At 39.4% G+C, this 14763-nt stretch overlaps 1 protein-coding gene across 2 annotated transcripts in view; it reads left to right on the forward strand.

Moving 5' to 3' along the window:
• The window catches only part of DNAJC27 (DnaJ heat shock protein family (Hsp40) member C27), a 30997-nt gene extending 21463 nt beyond the window's left edge, over window positions 1–9534 (forward strand). For both annotated transcript variants that reach the window (XM_041757477.1, XM_041757478.1), the window contains exons 6-7: window positions 2423–2583; window positions 5607–9534. In XM_041757477.1, the coding sequence (XP_041613411.1) occupies window positions 2423–2583; window positions 5607–5739 (294 nt within the window). In that variant the 3' untranslated portion in view covers window positions 5740–9534. The remainder of the gene's footprint in view (window positions 1–2422; window positions 2584–5606) is intronic.
• Window positions 9535–14763: the final 5229 nt, after the last annotated feature.

Genomic DNA, 14763 nt, shown 5'->3' on the forward strand with positions numbered 1-14763 from the left:
AAGCCTCAGGTGATCTCATCCTGTGTCTGTAGAGCCTGACCTCAGCTACAAATTAGTAGGGAACCCTCGAGGACATGGACTTCTGGGGCCCAACTCTGCCTAGTTGCTTCCTCTCCAATGCCCTGCTCTGCAGATTCTAACCACTTTCAGAGGTATCTTTAACCTCTGATTTCTGTCTCTTCAATTCAGTGGGACTTTGGGACCGCTCAGACAAGAAATGGACTCCAGGTAGAAAGCCAAGTGGCAGTGTTGCACTTGCAATTGTCCACTACCTGAAAATAATTGCTTCGTATATTTGTCCATTTTTGTAGTTTATGGCAGGCGTTCTAGTCCCATCTAGTACCCATCACTCCATCATGGCTGGAACTCAGACGTAGAATGTAAATAGACTTTTGACGTCAATTCTGCTGTCCATATAATATGCCACAGCTGGCCTTCTATGACCATGGGTGTTATGAGTGAATACTTGCCCTCAGAAATCTGGGGGCATTTTTATTTCAATTTAACTTATAAACTGGAAGAAAGCTTTACTGATACAGAGCATAAGCAAACATCTGTGAACTCTTCATGGCTTTTAGGTTGCTTTTATCCTTTCAGATGAATCTTGGGCAGCACTAATAAATTAGTCTGTTTTTTATAAAGCTAACCAGGAATATAATAAAACTATTATGTGAGCAAACACTTAGAAGTAGTGCTTTCCTGGTGGCTCAATTTAATATTTTGTTTCCTATATACTTATAGATACTTTATGTCAGAAAGGAGCTTAGTTTTGTCTTACTCACATTGTGAATGGAGAGTAAGACTAAATCACATCAACTCTTGTTTTGGTATCTAGTGGCTTTTCCTTTTACACCCTTCTCACAAATCAAGTCCTCTTGTTTAGGTTGCCAAATCTATTAGCTATTACTGGAGATAAGGAGAAGTCTAAGAGAAATATAAAAACTGGAGATAAGAAGAAGTCTAAGAGAATTATAAAATTTTTAGATAACAACAGGAACTATGGAAATATCTGAAAAAGAAGAGGAAGAGATTTAAATAAGAGTTGGAGGGAAGAGGAGATGTGTCCATTGGAAAGCAATATAGTATATATTAATTAGTATTTTGAACAAAGGGAATCTAAAAAGTGTACAGAGTATGAAATATGAACAGAATCAAAAAAGTTTTCATTTCGAAAAACATCAAAAAGTAGTCAAAGAATCTGAACAATTTACAGAAAATGGAAAAGTACTAAGCATATGAAGACACTCAACCTCACTTATAATTAAAGAACTCAAATCCAAACTATGTACTACACATAGGCTTGGCAAAAGTGAAGCTATAGGGCAGCCCCAATGGCGCAGCAGTTTAGCACCACCTGCAGCCCGCGGTGTGATCCTGGGGACCCTGGATTGAGTCCCATGTCGGGCTCCCTGCATGGAGCCTGCTTCTCCCTCTGCCTGTTCCTCTGCCCCCCCCCCCATCTGTGTCTCTATGAATAAATAAATAAAATCTTAAAAAAAAAGTGAAGCTGTACAATAATGCCCCATAGTGACAAGGATATAGAGAAATAGCACTGTCAGACACTGTGATGGGAGTTTAGTTTTTTTTTAATGAAAGATATTGAAATAAAAAATTAAAATGCTTCTACACTGTTATTTAATACTTCTCCTTTTAGGGATTTATCCTAAAGCAGTATCTCCACAATTGTGCAGATGTGTATACATACACACACACACACACACACACACACACACAGTATTCATTAAAGTACTGTGTGTAGTAGCAAAACCTGGAAACAATTGACTTGTTAAATAAATAAAGATACAGTCACACAGTGAAATACTGAAGTCATGAAAAAGGATGAAGAAAGTGTCTATATGTACTCTCCAGAGAGAAAGAGTCCAAGATGTATTTTTTTAAAGATTTTATTTTTTTAAAGTAATCTCTGTACCCAGTGTGGAGCTCAAACCACAACCCCAAGATCAAGAATTACACACTTTACTGACTAGAACAGCCAGGCACCCCTGTATTTTTATGTGAAAAAAAAATGCAAGGATCTAAGCAGTATGTTTAATCAGCTTTCTTGTATGTCAGTGTTTAGTGTGTAGATGAATGCACTGGTATTCTGATAGAAAATCTTTCTGGAAGATGCTCAAAAAATATTAACAATGGTTACTTCAAGGAGAGGAACTTGAGAGACAGGTAGTTTTCATTTTATACTTTTATTTACTATTTGAATTTTTCTAACTGTGTATCTATTACCTTTTAACCTCTAGTGTGATTATTTCAGAGGAGGATTATTATGAGCCATTTAAATTTTATTCCTTATGCTTTACGGTGAATTTTAAGTTATTGGAATATATCAAAATTCTTTAAGTTATGCTTAAGAGGAATTCCTATTTTCATAAAATCAGTTCTATTCTGGGATGGTTTCTTTTTGCAGACCTTTTATGTATCCATAGTTGATTTATGTGAAAACGGCGGGAAACGTCCAATCACTAATAGCAATGCTAGTTTCACCAAAGAACAAGCAGACACCATTCGCAGAATTCGAAACAGTAAAGACAGTTGGGATATGCTGGGAGTCAAACCTGGGGCCTCAAGGTAAGCAACACCCTAGGATATTAGTGCTGAGTTCTATCCTGGAGAAAAACTCAGTTGTCAACATCGTAGTCTGGTAGATCTTCTTATAATTGGCTGGAAATATGAAGATGTGTGGAAATGCACTAGATTATGTAATAACTCTTCTGCAGTGAATTAACTGAATACCAAAGAATCAAAATAGAGGGCACAGTTGCCTGATGTGAAGAACTATGTAGTGTGTTGCATAAATACTTTCTGATATGGTGTGTTCTGCTTTTGTCTGTATTGAGTAAGAGACTTGAAGCAAATGTAACTTTAAAAAAATACCTTACAAAAGAGAATTCTTAAATCATAGAATTTTAGAAGAGGAAAAGAATGTTAGCAGCTTTTCCAAACACTTCATTTTATAGGTGAGAAAACTGGGATTCAGTGAGACTAAACACATGTTCAAGGACACTAGGAGTTAGTGGTACAATTGGTTTTTGACCTTGAACACTGTGTGTCTGCCTGGCTCTGTGTCTTTCTACAGCCCTCAGAATCCTGCTAGGTTCACATCTGTGTATGAATTTATGTTAAATGGTTTTATTTTTAGCCAAAAGAAATATTTGGGAGGAAGAGGAATACAATCACTATTCTTTGTTGCTTGTGCGAGAATAAATCCTTGTTCGGTATGGTTATGTAACCTTTAACAATAGAACACTTCTGTTACTGTACATATTATGATTTTTATTGTAATTATAAGGGTTCTCAGATCTTTTTATTTTGCACCATAACTTTCCTCCCCATCCTTCTCCCTTTCTACTTTGTCACCTTGGTTCCCACAAAAAAAAAAAAAAAAGTGCATGTTGAAATCCCTTGTCAGTACCAGTGGCATTAAGTTTCTTTTTTCCATTTGGGTCACACAGCCCACCCCAAGCCCAGAAAGAAAGAGGGCAGGGGAAGAGTAAAACAGTTACTGGTCACCTCGACCTACCAGGCCTAACAGAGGAGGCTTTAAACACATGAACAGTTTGGATGATCTCATGTATATAGCACAATTAATTGGTATCTTTTAAATGTCCTTTTGGAGTTCCATAGTCTCATTCTAAAGTCTTCTGTTTCACCTCCAAGGGAGATTGGCTGTAAAATTAAGAAACTTTACTTATTAGTTAACTTAGAACAGTATTTATTAAGGAAAAAGAAACTTTGGGTTCCTTACAAACTATGTTAATTGGAATCTATCCAAAATGTACGGGACCTCCATAAGTTCTATATCACTGACCAATATAAACATGTGTTTCTTTTAGCTCTATTTCTCTGGGTCAGATTAATTCCACTTGGCAGTGAGAACATTTAGCAGAACCTAAAAACAGTTTTTTAAAGTTATAAAGAGTTTGAATGTTTGTTCAGTGCTACGTTTACTGTTCTTGAACTTTAAGAAAATTTTCATCTTCAGCAGAATTAATATATTTGTTACTTTGTTAAATGTATTTGTTAATGTATGTGTTATTTTGGAGAAGAATCCTGGCAATTTGAGTCTTCAGAGAGGGAGAATATGATTTTTGTTAGTTAATATCAAAATTATCTCTGTAAAAAAGCCCCATGCATGTTTTAAAACAAGAGAATTCAGGATTTATCTAAGAGCAGAAAGCAGAAAAAGCCTTAGAACACATACCCCAAACCAAGGACAGCTGTGAACATGGCCTTGTGACCTCAGTCTTTCCAAGTGGGCACTCAAGAATTTTCATCACTGCAAGACAATCAAAGACCACCTCTCTAATTCAGAGAGCTAAATAGAAATTCTTCTGAGAAAACATAAAGGAGAAAAGCTAGGGCATTTGGGAAGGCACCATATCCAGGCTTGTAGGATAATTGGAACCCTGAATTACGAAAAGAAGGTAGGAAATAAAACTATCTAGTAAGGACAGAGCTAAACCTGACTGGAGGAGGAGCTGGGTATTTAGAAACATGTGGAGGCCTGACACCAGAGGACTATGAAGAGCAGGGAGAGGGGCAGATGGTCTTCAGGCTCCTCCCCAGCCAGTCCTTGCTTGTTGAAGAGCTCAGAAGCCTGAAGACCCCTCATGGAGCTCTTCTGGGCTTTGGGAAGCACTCGCTGTCCTGCCCTCTTTCCTCTCTGGGTAATGCTCCCTTCTCTTTTGTTTCTTCTTTGGTCTTAGGAGCTCGCTGGAGCTCTCAGGTTCCCCCTTTTGCAGCATCCCTTTCTTGATCATTGGTGTCACCATCTTCCCTGAGTGTCAGAGTCCCTATGACCCTGGAACTTATTTCAGCCCCTTTTCTTCCATCTCTTCTACCTGTATATCCGGTTCATCACCTGTTTCTGCCAATTCTTTTTCTATATTATCTCTTGTCTTCCCTTATTTGTCTCCACAAACACCTTAATCCAAACTGTTGTGCTTGGCTTATTGTAACAACCTCCTCTCTGTCTCCTAACTTCAAGAGACAGCTTTCTGAGCACCTTTTTTGTCATGAAATGCCTACTGATGTCATTGTTTATCAAATCCACTTTTTCGTGATTGTTTGGATTTCAAGGCCCTTCTCTTACCCCTGCTTCCTGGCCAACTTTGTTTTTGTTACCCACCCCCACCAGCAGTGTCCTCATGGAACTTCATGCCATGGCATGCTGTTCCTAATTCCTAGCCTCTGCCAGCTCTCTCCCAGTTGCTCTGTGTTTCCCCACTTGTGCCAGAACCCCACTCCAGAGGCCTACCCTGATCACCCTGTGCCCTCATCGCTTCACAGCAAAGTTTGCTGGGTGCCTGCTCCATGCCAAGGACCTTTTCACAGATCATTCTTTTACCAGGCATTTCCTTGGTGTTTCAATACTTGCTTCACTTTGAATTTCTTTTTCTACTTGTATGTAACATATAATGTATTTGTTTATTGTGTGTTTCTGAGTCTTTTAGTCCCACTTGTGAGAAAATGTAATAATGATTTGGGAGATGCTTACTGTGAGAGATATGATGTAAGTCCACACAGCCAAACTGCAGTGGGTGGGGGCTGACCCCATTGCTGACACATGGAGCTTGGCTTCTTTCTCGTAGGGATGAAGTCAACAAAGCCTATCGGAAACTCGCTGTGCTGCTTCATCCTGACAAGTGCGTGGCACCTGGTAGTGAAGATGCCTTCAAAGCGGTTGTGAATGCCCGGACAGCCCTCCTGAAAAACATCAAGTAGGAAGTAAGAGAAAAAGACAAATGCGGGCCTCAAGTATGAACGGACTGTCCCTAGAAGTGAAATAACCAACATGGACTTTTTTTCTCCACAGAAATCTTACTGCTTTTTTCTCTCGTGTTGTCATTTGTAAATTAGAAATTCAGGTGCCTGTTATCATTTCACAGAGTGGTGACAAGAACCAAGTGCCACTTGTATGTATAGTTCATTTCCTATTTCTAAATAATCTGAATTTTTTTCCTCCTTCATTCGTAAGCTCTATAGTGGTAGCATCCCTCACGCGCTTCACTCAGGAAAATCCAGGTTTCTGGAGGGAGGAAGGGGGACAAGAAGACCTCTTTGCTTTGCTTTTCCTTTTTTTTTTTTTTTAAGTTCATTGGAGAAGGAAACAGCAAAAACAGAAGGAAACAATATCAAAACCCGCAAAAGTTTGGTGGGACCTCACAAGCAAGTTGCTTTTTTTTTTTTACAAGTTCCTTAAGAAATATTTGAATCATCGATCAATCCATAATTAATGAACTCTTGACAGCCCTTTGGAAGTTTGTGAATTGAAGCAGTTCCAAATAGAGTAGCCCTTGTAGGACATGCACTCTGTCCCCATCTCCAGCCACCAGGGGGAGAGACAGGCTAGTCCTAGGAAGGAAAAGGCAGAGGCAACCAAGAGTTCTGGGAACACTGGCTATTACTAGTCTTGCCCCTGGATCAGAGGCCTTTCTTTAGCATAGAACCAGGTGCTGGTAGTGGTAGGGAGCATCGTGCACCTAGGAAGCAGGAATCGGACCCCAAAACAGAATTGCTTGCAGGTTACAGAAGCATGTGTGTGCACATCCCCAGAGGGCAAGATCAGAGGCAAGGCCTAAGGGCACAGCCAACCTGGCTTGGGCTTGTGTGATGCCCCTAGGAGAGCCTGTGTATGAGGCTTGTGCCTTTTCTCATTTCTGCACAGTTTGCCATAGATAGGTAGGAAAGATAGGGTTACTCCTATGAGCCGGGCCTCTTTTTCACTTCCTTATCTGCATTAGTTCCCTCTTCTTCCTCTTTTCTTCTCTTATTATTTTTATTTTTTAATATACCACATCTGTCATTTTTCTCTTATTGAGTCCCTGGCTTTTGGCCACTGCCTCTTCCATCCTCTCTTACAAGCCCTGGTTGACCAGAGACAGTATGGATCCTTTGAGTGTTGGTGGAGGGAGAAATCTTAAGGCCTGAGTGGAAAGAATCTCTAATTTTTGTTTGGGCTTCATATTTCTAAATAGTAATATTTTTAAACTATAGAAAATGAAAGCTAATTTTACATAGAAAAATATATTCTCTTGCCATAGTCTCCTCCTCAGCATCCAAGGAATGGTTGAAGATGAAGTATATGAGGACTGACCATTCTTCCAGAGCTTTCAGAACTGGTCTTGCTGTTTGACCCATTATATCGTCAGTCTCAGTACATTGCTCCTACTTTTAGCTGCACTAATTAGGCTTTGAGGTACATAAAATGTTACTGTATGTGAATTTTAAACAGCTGTCTCATATTGATCACCACATAGCATTCACCTTCTACCCAAGAAAAGCTATGTTAATTTAATTCCAGCCCTCTGCAGTCTGCTGGATTCTTCTCTCCAAAGCAGCTTCCCTTTGTGTGGCTGCACTTGGGCTGCATTGAGCTTGTTGTCAGGAAACCAGAGCATTGTGTTCTACTATGACTTCTCATCTTGGTGGTATTGAAAATGCTTCTTTTTTATGAATTGATTCTGATATATGATTTCCTAGGGATTTTCCTCTGGACTTTTAATTTTAAATAGCTTCTGGGACTACAGAACACCAACCCAAAGTTCTTCTGAATTTAAATTTTGCTTAAGGCCTTCATCATGCCTAAAGTAATTAAATGTAGATCTATTCTTGCAACAGAACTAGAGTCAAAAAAACAAAAAAAACAAAACGAGGGATTGTGCATGGTAGTGTCAGTCCAAATTGACATGGCAGGTCACTGAGTATGTGGCTCTGTATAAAGCCTGTGCCAGTTTTCATCACTGTTACTAAAGGCCAGATTGGTCATCTTATTCAACTACATTGTGCAGATAGATGAGCAGTTATAACAGAGTTCTATAGTGCTTCCATTCCTATATAATGAGTGACTTGTTGAAATTTAGCCTGATCTTCATTCTTAGGTCTTGGAACCCAGTTCCCAGCACCTCCTTTATTAATGTTAAGGTCAGCCATGAACTACTTCATTTATGTAGAAGAAGGAAAAAAAAAAAGTTCAGCTTCACAGCCCTAGAATTTGTCTGAGTGCCATAATCCTTGCACAGAATATTAAGGGATAATAAAGCATGATTTGCAATGCAAAGTCTTTTGGTACTAACTTCATACAAAACTTTGTAGACCTCTGTGTATTAGTTTAAATTCTCGGTGCAAATATATGTACTTTGTAGTTCAACTTTATGAAATTCCTTCAGCCAGTTAGGATTTCAGAATATGTTGGTGAGAGTAACAATTAGCAGAACCATTCCATTGGCTAAAAAAAATTTGATGGAGAATCTTGTTTTTCAGAAAAGAATTAAAAAGTTTGCACAGTTCTTTTGAAAGAAAGCCATTACTTCCATGTCTGAGTCACCAAGAATGAACAGTTTGAAAGCTTGTTAGAAATCCCTCGAGGCATTTCCACCTAATTGCCCATCCTACCTAAGCACTTTAAAATACACCCTCCTTTTCCCCCTGTTCCCCTGTGTGGCTTCTTTTGAATTGATGTTCTCAGCCATCAGCAGTCCTCCTAATTCCGCCTTGTCATTTCATATCATCACGAACAGGTGTCCTTGGCCCTGTTAGCCTGTGAACATGAAAGTCTAGGCCTGGAGTAGTGTGCCGCTACCCAGGATAAATTGCTATAATCCTAGAGTGGCACGCTGTCCTTTAGGGCTTACACTTACCTCAGGAAACGTACTCTAGTGTGTTCTCATGCATCAAATTCTCAACTGGTAAATAATTTCTTTGTACCCAAAAACTGGTACCTAATTCACTGCTAGTTAAAAGAGCCATAGATAAGGCAGCTAAATTTCTGAAAGAAAACCAGAGTGAATAAGCGGCCCCTGTAAGCCCTGAATCAGTAACAGTAGCTGTTCCTCGGAGAACAGCAACAAAATCTCGAGGGGGTGGGAGGTGTTTCAGGCCCAAGTTAGAAAGGGTGCAGCAGTGTACAGATTGCCCCTGACAGTGACAGCGCCCTTCTCAAAGGTAATTTCTGTAGGCGCTGGGATGTCACTCCCTTCTCCACTGCACTCCATCTAGCTGCCAACATTTCTGTAAAACTCTTGAAAATGAGTTTAGCTGCAGAATAGAGCTCCCTACCTTCCATTGCAAGTTTTGCAAAGTGAAGAAAGGCTCATACTTCTCATATTTGGTATTAGCACAATTGTAAGACGGCCAATAACGTTTGTGTGTTGGTTATTCCATTAAACCTTTCTGGGAAAGACGAAAGCTTAAATTTGTGATGTGGGTAAGTTAGATTGTGTCTAACAAGCAGTGCAATATTCAGCTGTGCCAGAAAGGCCCCGGTGGTGAAACGACTTGTTGGCAGGCTGGACGGTTTGGGTTAGTGTCCTGCATTGATTTCCCGTGGGGCACGTGTCCCCTTTGACTGTGAATGCAAAGTATCTAAAGAAACCCTTCGCTCTTACGAGGTAATTTACATATTTGCTTCTGTTGAAATAACTGAAAATGTTAAATCTAACAGTTGTTTATGTCTTGTATAGAGAGTGTCATATGTATTTAAGTTGTGTATTTTTATAAAATAAAGCCAAAACTCAAACACTGGTCTGTGGGCTGCACTTATTTGTTGAGACCTTGGTCTTCAATGTAAAATGGACTTGTCTAGGAGCAGCCCAGTCCCTCACCAACTGAGACCTTACAGAGAACATCTTGCTTGAGTTTCTGGGTGGTAAATTTAAGAAATTTTATTATCAGTCCATCAGGCAATTCTAAACTTAGTAAGTTGTGATGAAAGCATTTTGATCTCTTAAAGAAAGATGCTAATATTGTGTTTGCCTTTTTAATTCAGATGAAACTGTTACCATCCTATTTTAATAATGCAGCGCTCACTCAGCTGGATAGCTTACTAACTCAGTTAACTGGTTCCTGGAAAAAAGAATCCTTAAGTAACAGATTGTTGTGAACCCAGAATTTGGAAAGGAAAGTCTTGTAGGGCCAACCTACAGAGGCAGTGTATCTCTGAAGCCTTCACACAAGAGCTGGAATTTTCATTATGAACTATATGTGTTGTCACCTAAGAATGCCCACCAGTCTTTTGGGGAACTGTTCTACCCTCTGTATCCTGCTAGCATGCTTTCAAGAGGAGCTGCCAGATTCTCCTCTAAGCCACCCTGGCTCCCTAACCACCCAGATTGGTCCATGAGATGGGAATGTCACCCAAGCTGAACCAATGGGCATCCTTCTCTGGGATCTTTCCAGTTGGAGCTAGGAAAACCACCTTCCTCTCAGGAGAGTAAGATCAGATAAGTCCTGTTGATACTGGCAACTGTGATTCCAGTATCATGGAAAAATTCTGAAAGATTGAAGCAGATATTCATAAAGAGACAGAATCCTGATGGCAAAGACTTGCCTTCCAATCCCTGAGGTCTCCTGAGCAGGTTGTCTTTGAATCCTTATGCCACTCCAGAATCCTTCCCACAGATCTCCAACCCCTGTTTTCTGCTTAGGTTCATTGGAGTTTGCTTTCCATTACTTGAAACTTAATATTAGAAGATAGTAGACCTCAAGGATTGTAAGCAAGGATAAGAAAGCTATGGTCTGTAGACTGTACAACATTTGGTAAGTATACTATTAACATTTATATATTATAATATGTCCAATTACTTGATGTTTCTCTTGTTTTGTTTGTTATTTGTTTTTTACTTGATGTGTCTCAATTGGAGTCTTTGGCCATATCTTAAACCAATAATAGCCAGTTGTAAACTGAAAAGCAAAATTAGGTTTATTAAATTTGTTTCAGGGTCAATTTAAGATGCAAAATACTTGTGATTTCTTAAATTTCTAATTGAATTTTATTGTTAAAGTATTCATTTTCATGCATGTCTTGAGCACCTACTCAAGTAGGTGACTCATGTCAGCCCTGTTCTAGGCACTGAGTATATAACTGAGCTCAGGACTGACAAAAATCCCTGCCCTCCAGCTCTTAACATTCTAGTGTCGTGTGTGTGTGTGTGTGTGTGTGTGTGTGTGTGTGTGTGTGTGAAGTTTTGAAAAAAGGTTCTTATTTTTCTATAGGCTTATTTCCTATATAGGTTTATTTCCAAAGAGGCAAGTTTGTACTTTTTGAGTAGTCTCCAATATATGCAATTTGGAATTAATACTCTGAGTGCTACTATATACTGTAGATCATGGGAGGTGTTAAAATGCTGTATTAAGGTTTTTTGGAGAACTTTATTATCATCCAAAGCTCAATTTTTCATATTGGCATAAAGGAAATAGTTCCAGACTTAAAGAGTTTCTTTACATATGTTTTATAATTAATGTATTCTTTCAAAGCAGTTGATAAGGTTGTATTTATTTGGAGGAAAATATCTAGAATTTAAGTTGTTTTAGTTAAAACAATAATGTGTACCTCTGATATCAGCCAATGAAAATTTTCATTTAAAACTGACTGTTGGGGACAGCCCTGGTGGCTCAGCGGTTTAGCGCCGCCTTCAGCCTAGGGCCTGATCCTGGAGACCCGGAATCGAGTCCCATGTCGGGCTTCCTGCATGGAGCCTGCTTCTCCTTCTGCCTGTGTCTCTGCCTCTCTCTCTCTTTCTCTGTGTCTCTCATGAATAAATAAATAAAATCTTAAAAAAAATAAAAATAAAACTGACTGTTGTAAAGGATGTATGACTTCAAAAAAATGATTCTCTCTACATCCCAAGCAGTTAGTTGTTAGTGATCATTATAAAAGCAGCCAATGCAGCCCCCAATAGCATTTTACCCAGGGAAGAGACAATAAAAGTCTGCTATGATTGAGGGAAATGAAGATGGAAGGTGCCTACATGCCTCAGATAGCAGAATGTGAACATTCTGCTAGTCTCAGAGTATAAGAGAAAACAGAAAGGTTAATAAAATAAATACTTAAGAGAGCAAAGGCATCTTAGTGGTTTAAAAGGAAAATAAACCTTTAAAAGGAAAATAAACCGGAAATAAACCATATCCAGGGTGCCTGGGTGGCTGTCAGTTAAGCGTCTGCCTTTGGCCTGAGTGGTGATCCCAGGATGCTGGGATCGAGTTCTGCGTCAGGCTCCCTGAGCCACCCTCTGCCTTTGCCCTCTGCTCTTCCCTCCTGCTCATGAGCTCTCTCTCTCTCTCTCTCAAATAAATAAAATCTTTTAAAAAACGAAAGAAAGAAGAAAAAGAAACTATTTCCATTCTGAGTATCAGGGAGGAAGGAGAAAAGCCCTAAGCCAGTGTCTGTCAGATTTCTTTATTGACAGAACCCTATATTTCTAGTGAGCTCCCAAAACAGGGTCCCTGTATGTAAAACAACTAAGAACAACATTTTATGAGGATAAAATTGTAAGATAATAGTTTTAACATCACTCCTTAAAAAAGCAACTTACCAGGCAGTTCTGCCTCCCAAGGTAGATGGCAGAGTTCCTATCAGAAGATAAATCCCCATGCCATTCCCTCCCACTCGCAAATATTGATGGGGGAGCACCTCACCCAAGAGACTGACGGGGCTCAAGGAAACACTCAGTTACCAGCTGCTGTCAGGCACTCTGCTGGTGTGCTGGGCAGGGACTCTGTTTAGTGAAGTGCCCCGATGACATTTTAGACGTAAAGGAAAGTACCATGGCTTTGCGTCCTAAGGCAAAGAGCTGAGCTGCTCTTCCTAACATGAACAAGACTTCTAGGGGTTGGAGCTGCCAAAAGAGGAAGAAGGACCAGGAAGATGATGCAGAAGGCTGGAGTCCTCTAAGAAGGATAGTTGGAAAGACATTAGATACTAAAAATTATTAGAAAAAATAAATAAAATAAAAGTAAAAATAAAAATTATTAGATATTAGGAAATATTAGGGCAGTCCGGATGGCTCAGTGGTTTAGTGCCTGCCTTCATCCCAGGGCGTGACCCTGGAGACCCCGGATTGAGTCCCACTTCGGGCTCCCTGCTTCTCCCTCTGCCTGTGCCTCTGCCTCTCTCTCTGTCTCCTCTCTGTGTATTCTCATGAATAAAAAAAAGAAAAAAAAAAAAGATAGGTACTATTAAAAAAAAAAAAAAGGAAATATTAGAAAGATAGCTAAAGAGAAGAGCCCAGTGACAGAAACAACCAAAGGACTTCTAAGGAGATGGATATGTTTTATAATGTTAACAGATGAGAAAACTGAGGCTCAGAGAGGTTAAGTGACTTGCTCCAGGCCACATAGGAAGCTATTCAAACCTAAGCTTGCCCAGCTCCAGAACACAGGCTTGAAGTCTACGCTATCAGCCTCAGGATCGAAATTTTAATATATTCTACTTTACACCCGTGAGTAATATTGTACCCTCTTGTCCTGTGTTGCTTAAATGGAATAAATAGGTGCATTTTTTTTTTTAAAGACCACAAATATGAACAGCTCTGGTGACTCAGCAGGTTTAGCGCCGCCTCCAGCCCAGGGCATGATCCCGGAGACCCAGGATCGAGTCCCACATCAGGCTCCCTGCATGGAGCCTGCTTCTCCCTCTGCCTGTGTCTCTGCCTCTCTCTCTCTCTGTGTCTCTATAAATAAATAAATAAATAAATAAATAAATAAATACATACATACATACATACATACATACATACATAAAATGTTTAAAAAAAAAAAGACCACAAATGTACAGCTTTCCATATAATGACACGTTTAAATCCTGCATGTGTACACAGGAATGAAGGAAACTTCTTTCTGAGGGCGTCCAAGCCAAGAGAAGTTAGCATGGCAACGTAAGTTAACAGTGTGTTAAAATATGGAATATAGAGGAGCCTCTGAACAGCTTAAAAATCATGTTTTAAAGGGCATCCACCCAGGTCAGCAACTAAAGGATAACTAAACCTATGGATCTGAGAGATAGACCCTGTATAGCCTATGTCAGCTTAAAGGTTTGTTTCTGGGTGATTTTCACATCCTTAATTTATTCTTGTCATATTAGAACACATGAAGCCCTAAAAAGGTGGTTTCTCTCCCTCCCTCCACCTCAAAGCCCTGCCCTGGCTTTTTGTGTTAGAATCACTAGCACCAGGAAGAAAGGTGGTTTATGTTCACCAAACTGTCAAAAGAGTGTCTGAGGAGAAGGTTTTAAGGGATGAAGTCAGGATAATTTGACTTTCTACCCTATGCTTGTCTATATTATTTGCATTTTCCCAATGGATATAAATGATTTTAGTCATCTAAAAAGTTAAAACAACAAAAAACTAAATATGGTACCACATTAGAAAAAGAGAAAGAAGGAAGAAAGGAAGAAAAGAAAGAAAGGAAAGAAAGAAAGAAAGAAGAAAGAAAGAAAGAAAGAAAAGAAAAGAAAAGAAAAGAAAAGAAAAGAAAAGAAAGAAAAGAAAAGAAAAGAAAAGAAGAAAGAAAGAGACTCAGTCCAAACTGTGGGAATCTCTAAATTGGGTGGCTCTGGGCTGTAATTAAATCTTGCTTCTTTTACATTAGTAGAAACTCCATTCTAAAAGAAAAAAAGCTTTTAGTCTCTTACAAGTTTGTTTGAAATGCTAACATAGCAATCAGTGCTCTCCAACTAGAATTTCAAATTCACTTAATGTAGTTACATATCCATAAACTCTTTCCTGTAATCCAGAAACAGCAGAACTGAAATGGGAAGAGCCAGGACAGAGCCTTAGCTCTCCAATTAATTAAGAGAATAGTCTTGGGCAAGGGGGTCTAGCTTCCAAGGTGCACTTTCCTCTGTTATTAGATGAGGCTCTCGGTTAAAGAACACCTCAGGTCCTTTGTAAAGACTATCACTTTTGAAATTTGACAAAGCCCCCCCAGACCTCTTGTATATCATTCTTCTACATCTCCACCACTCCAAACACA

The sequence above is a fragment of the Vulpes lagopus genome, chromosome 5, assembly GCF_018345385.1.
Source record: "Vulpes lagopus strain Blue_001 chromosome 5, ASM1834538v1, whole genome shotgun sequence".
NCBI lineage: Eukaryota > Metazoa > Chordata > Mammalia > Carnivora > Canidae > Vulpes > Vulpes lagopus.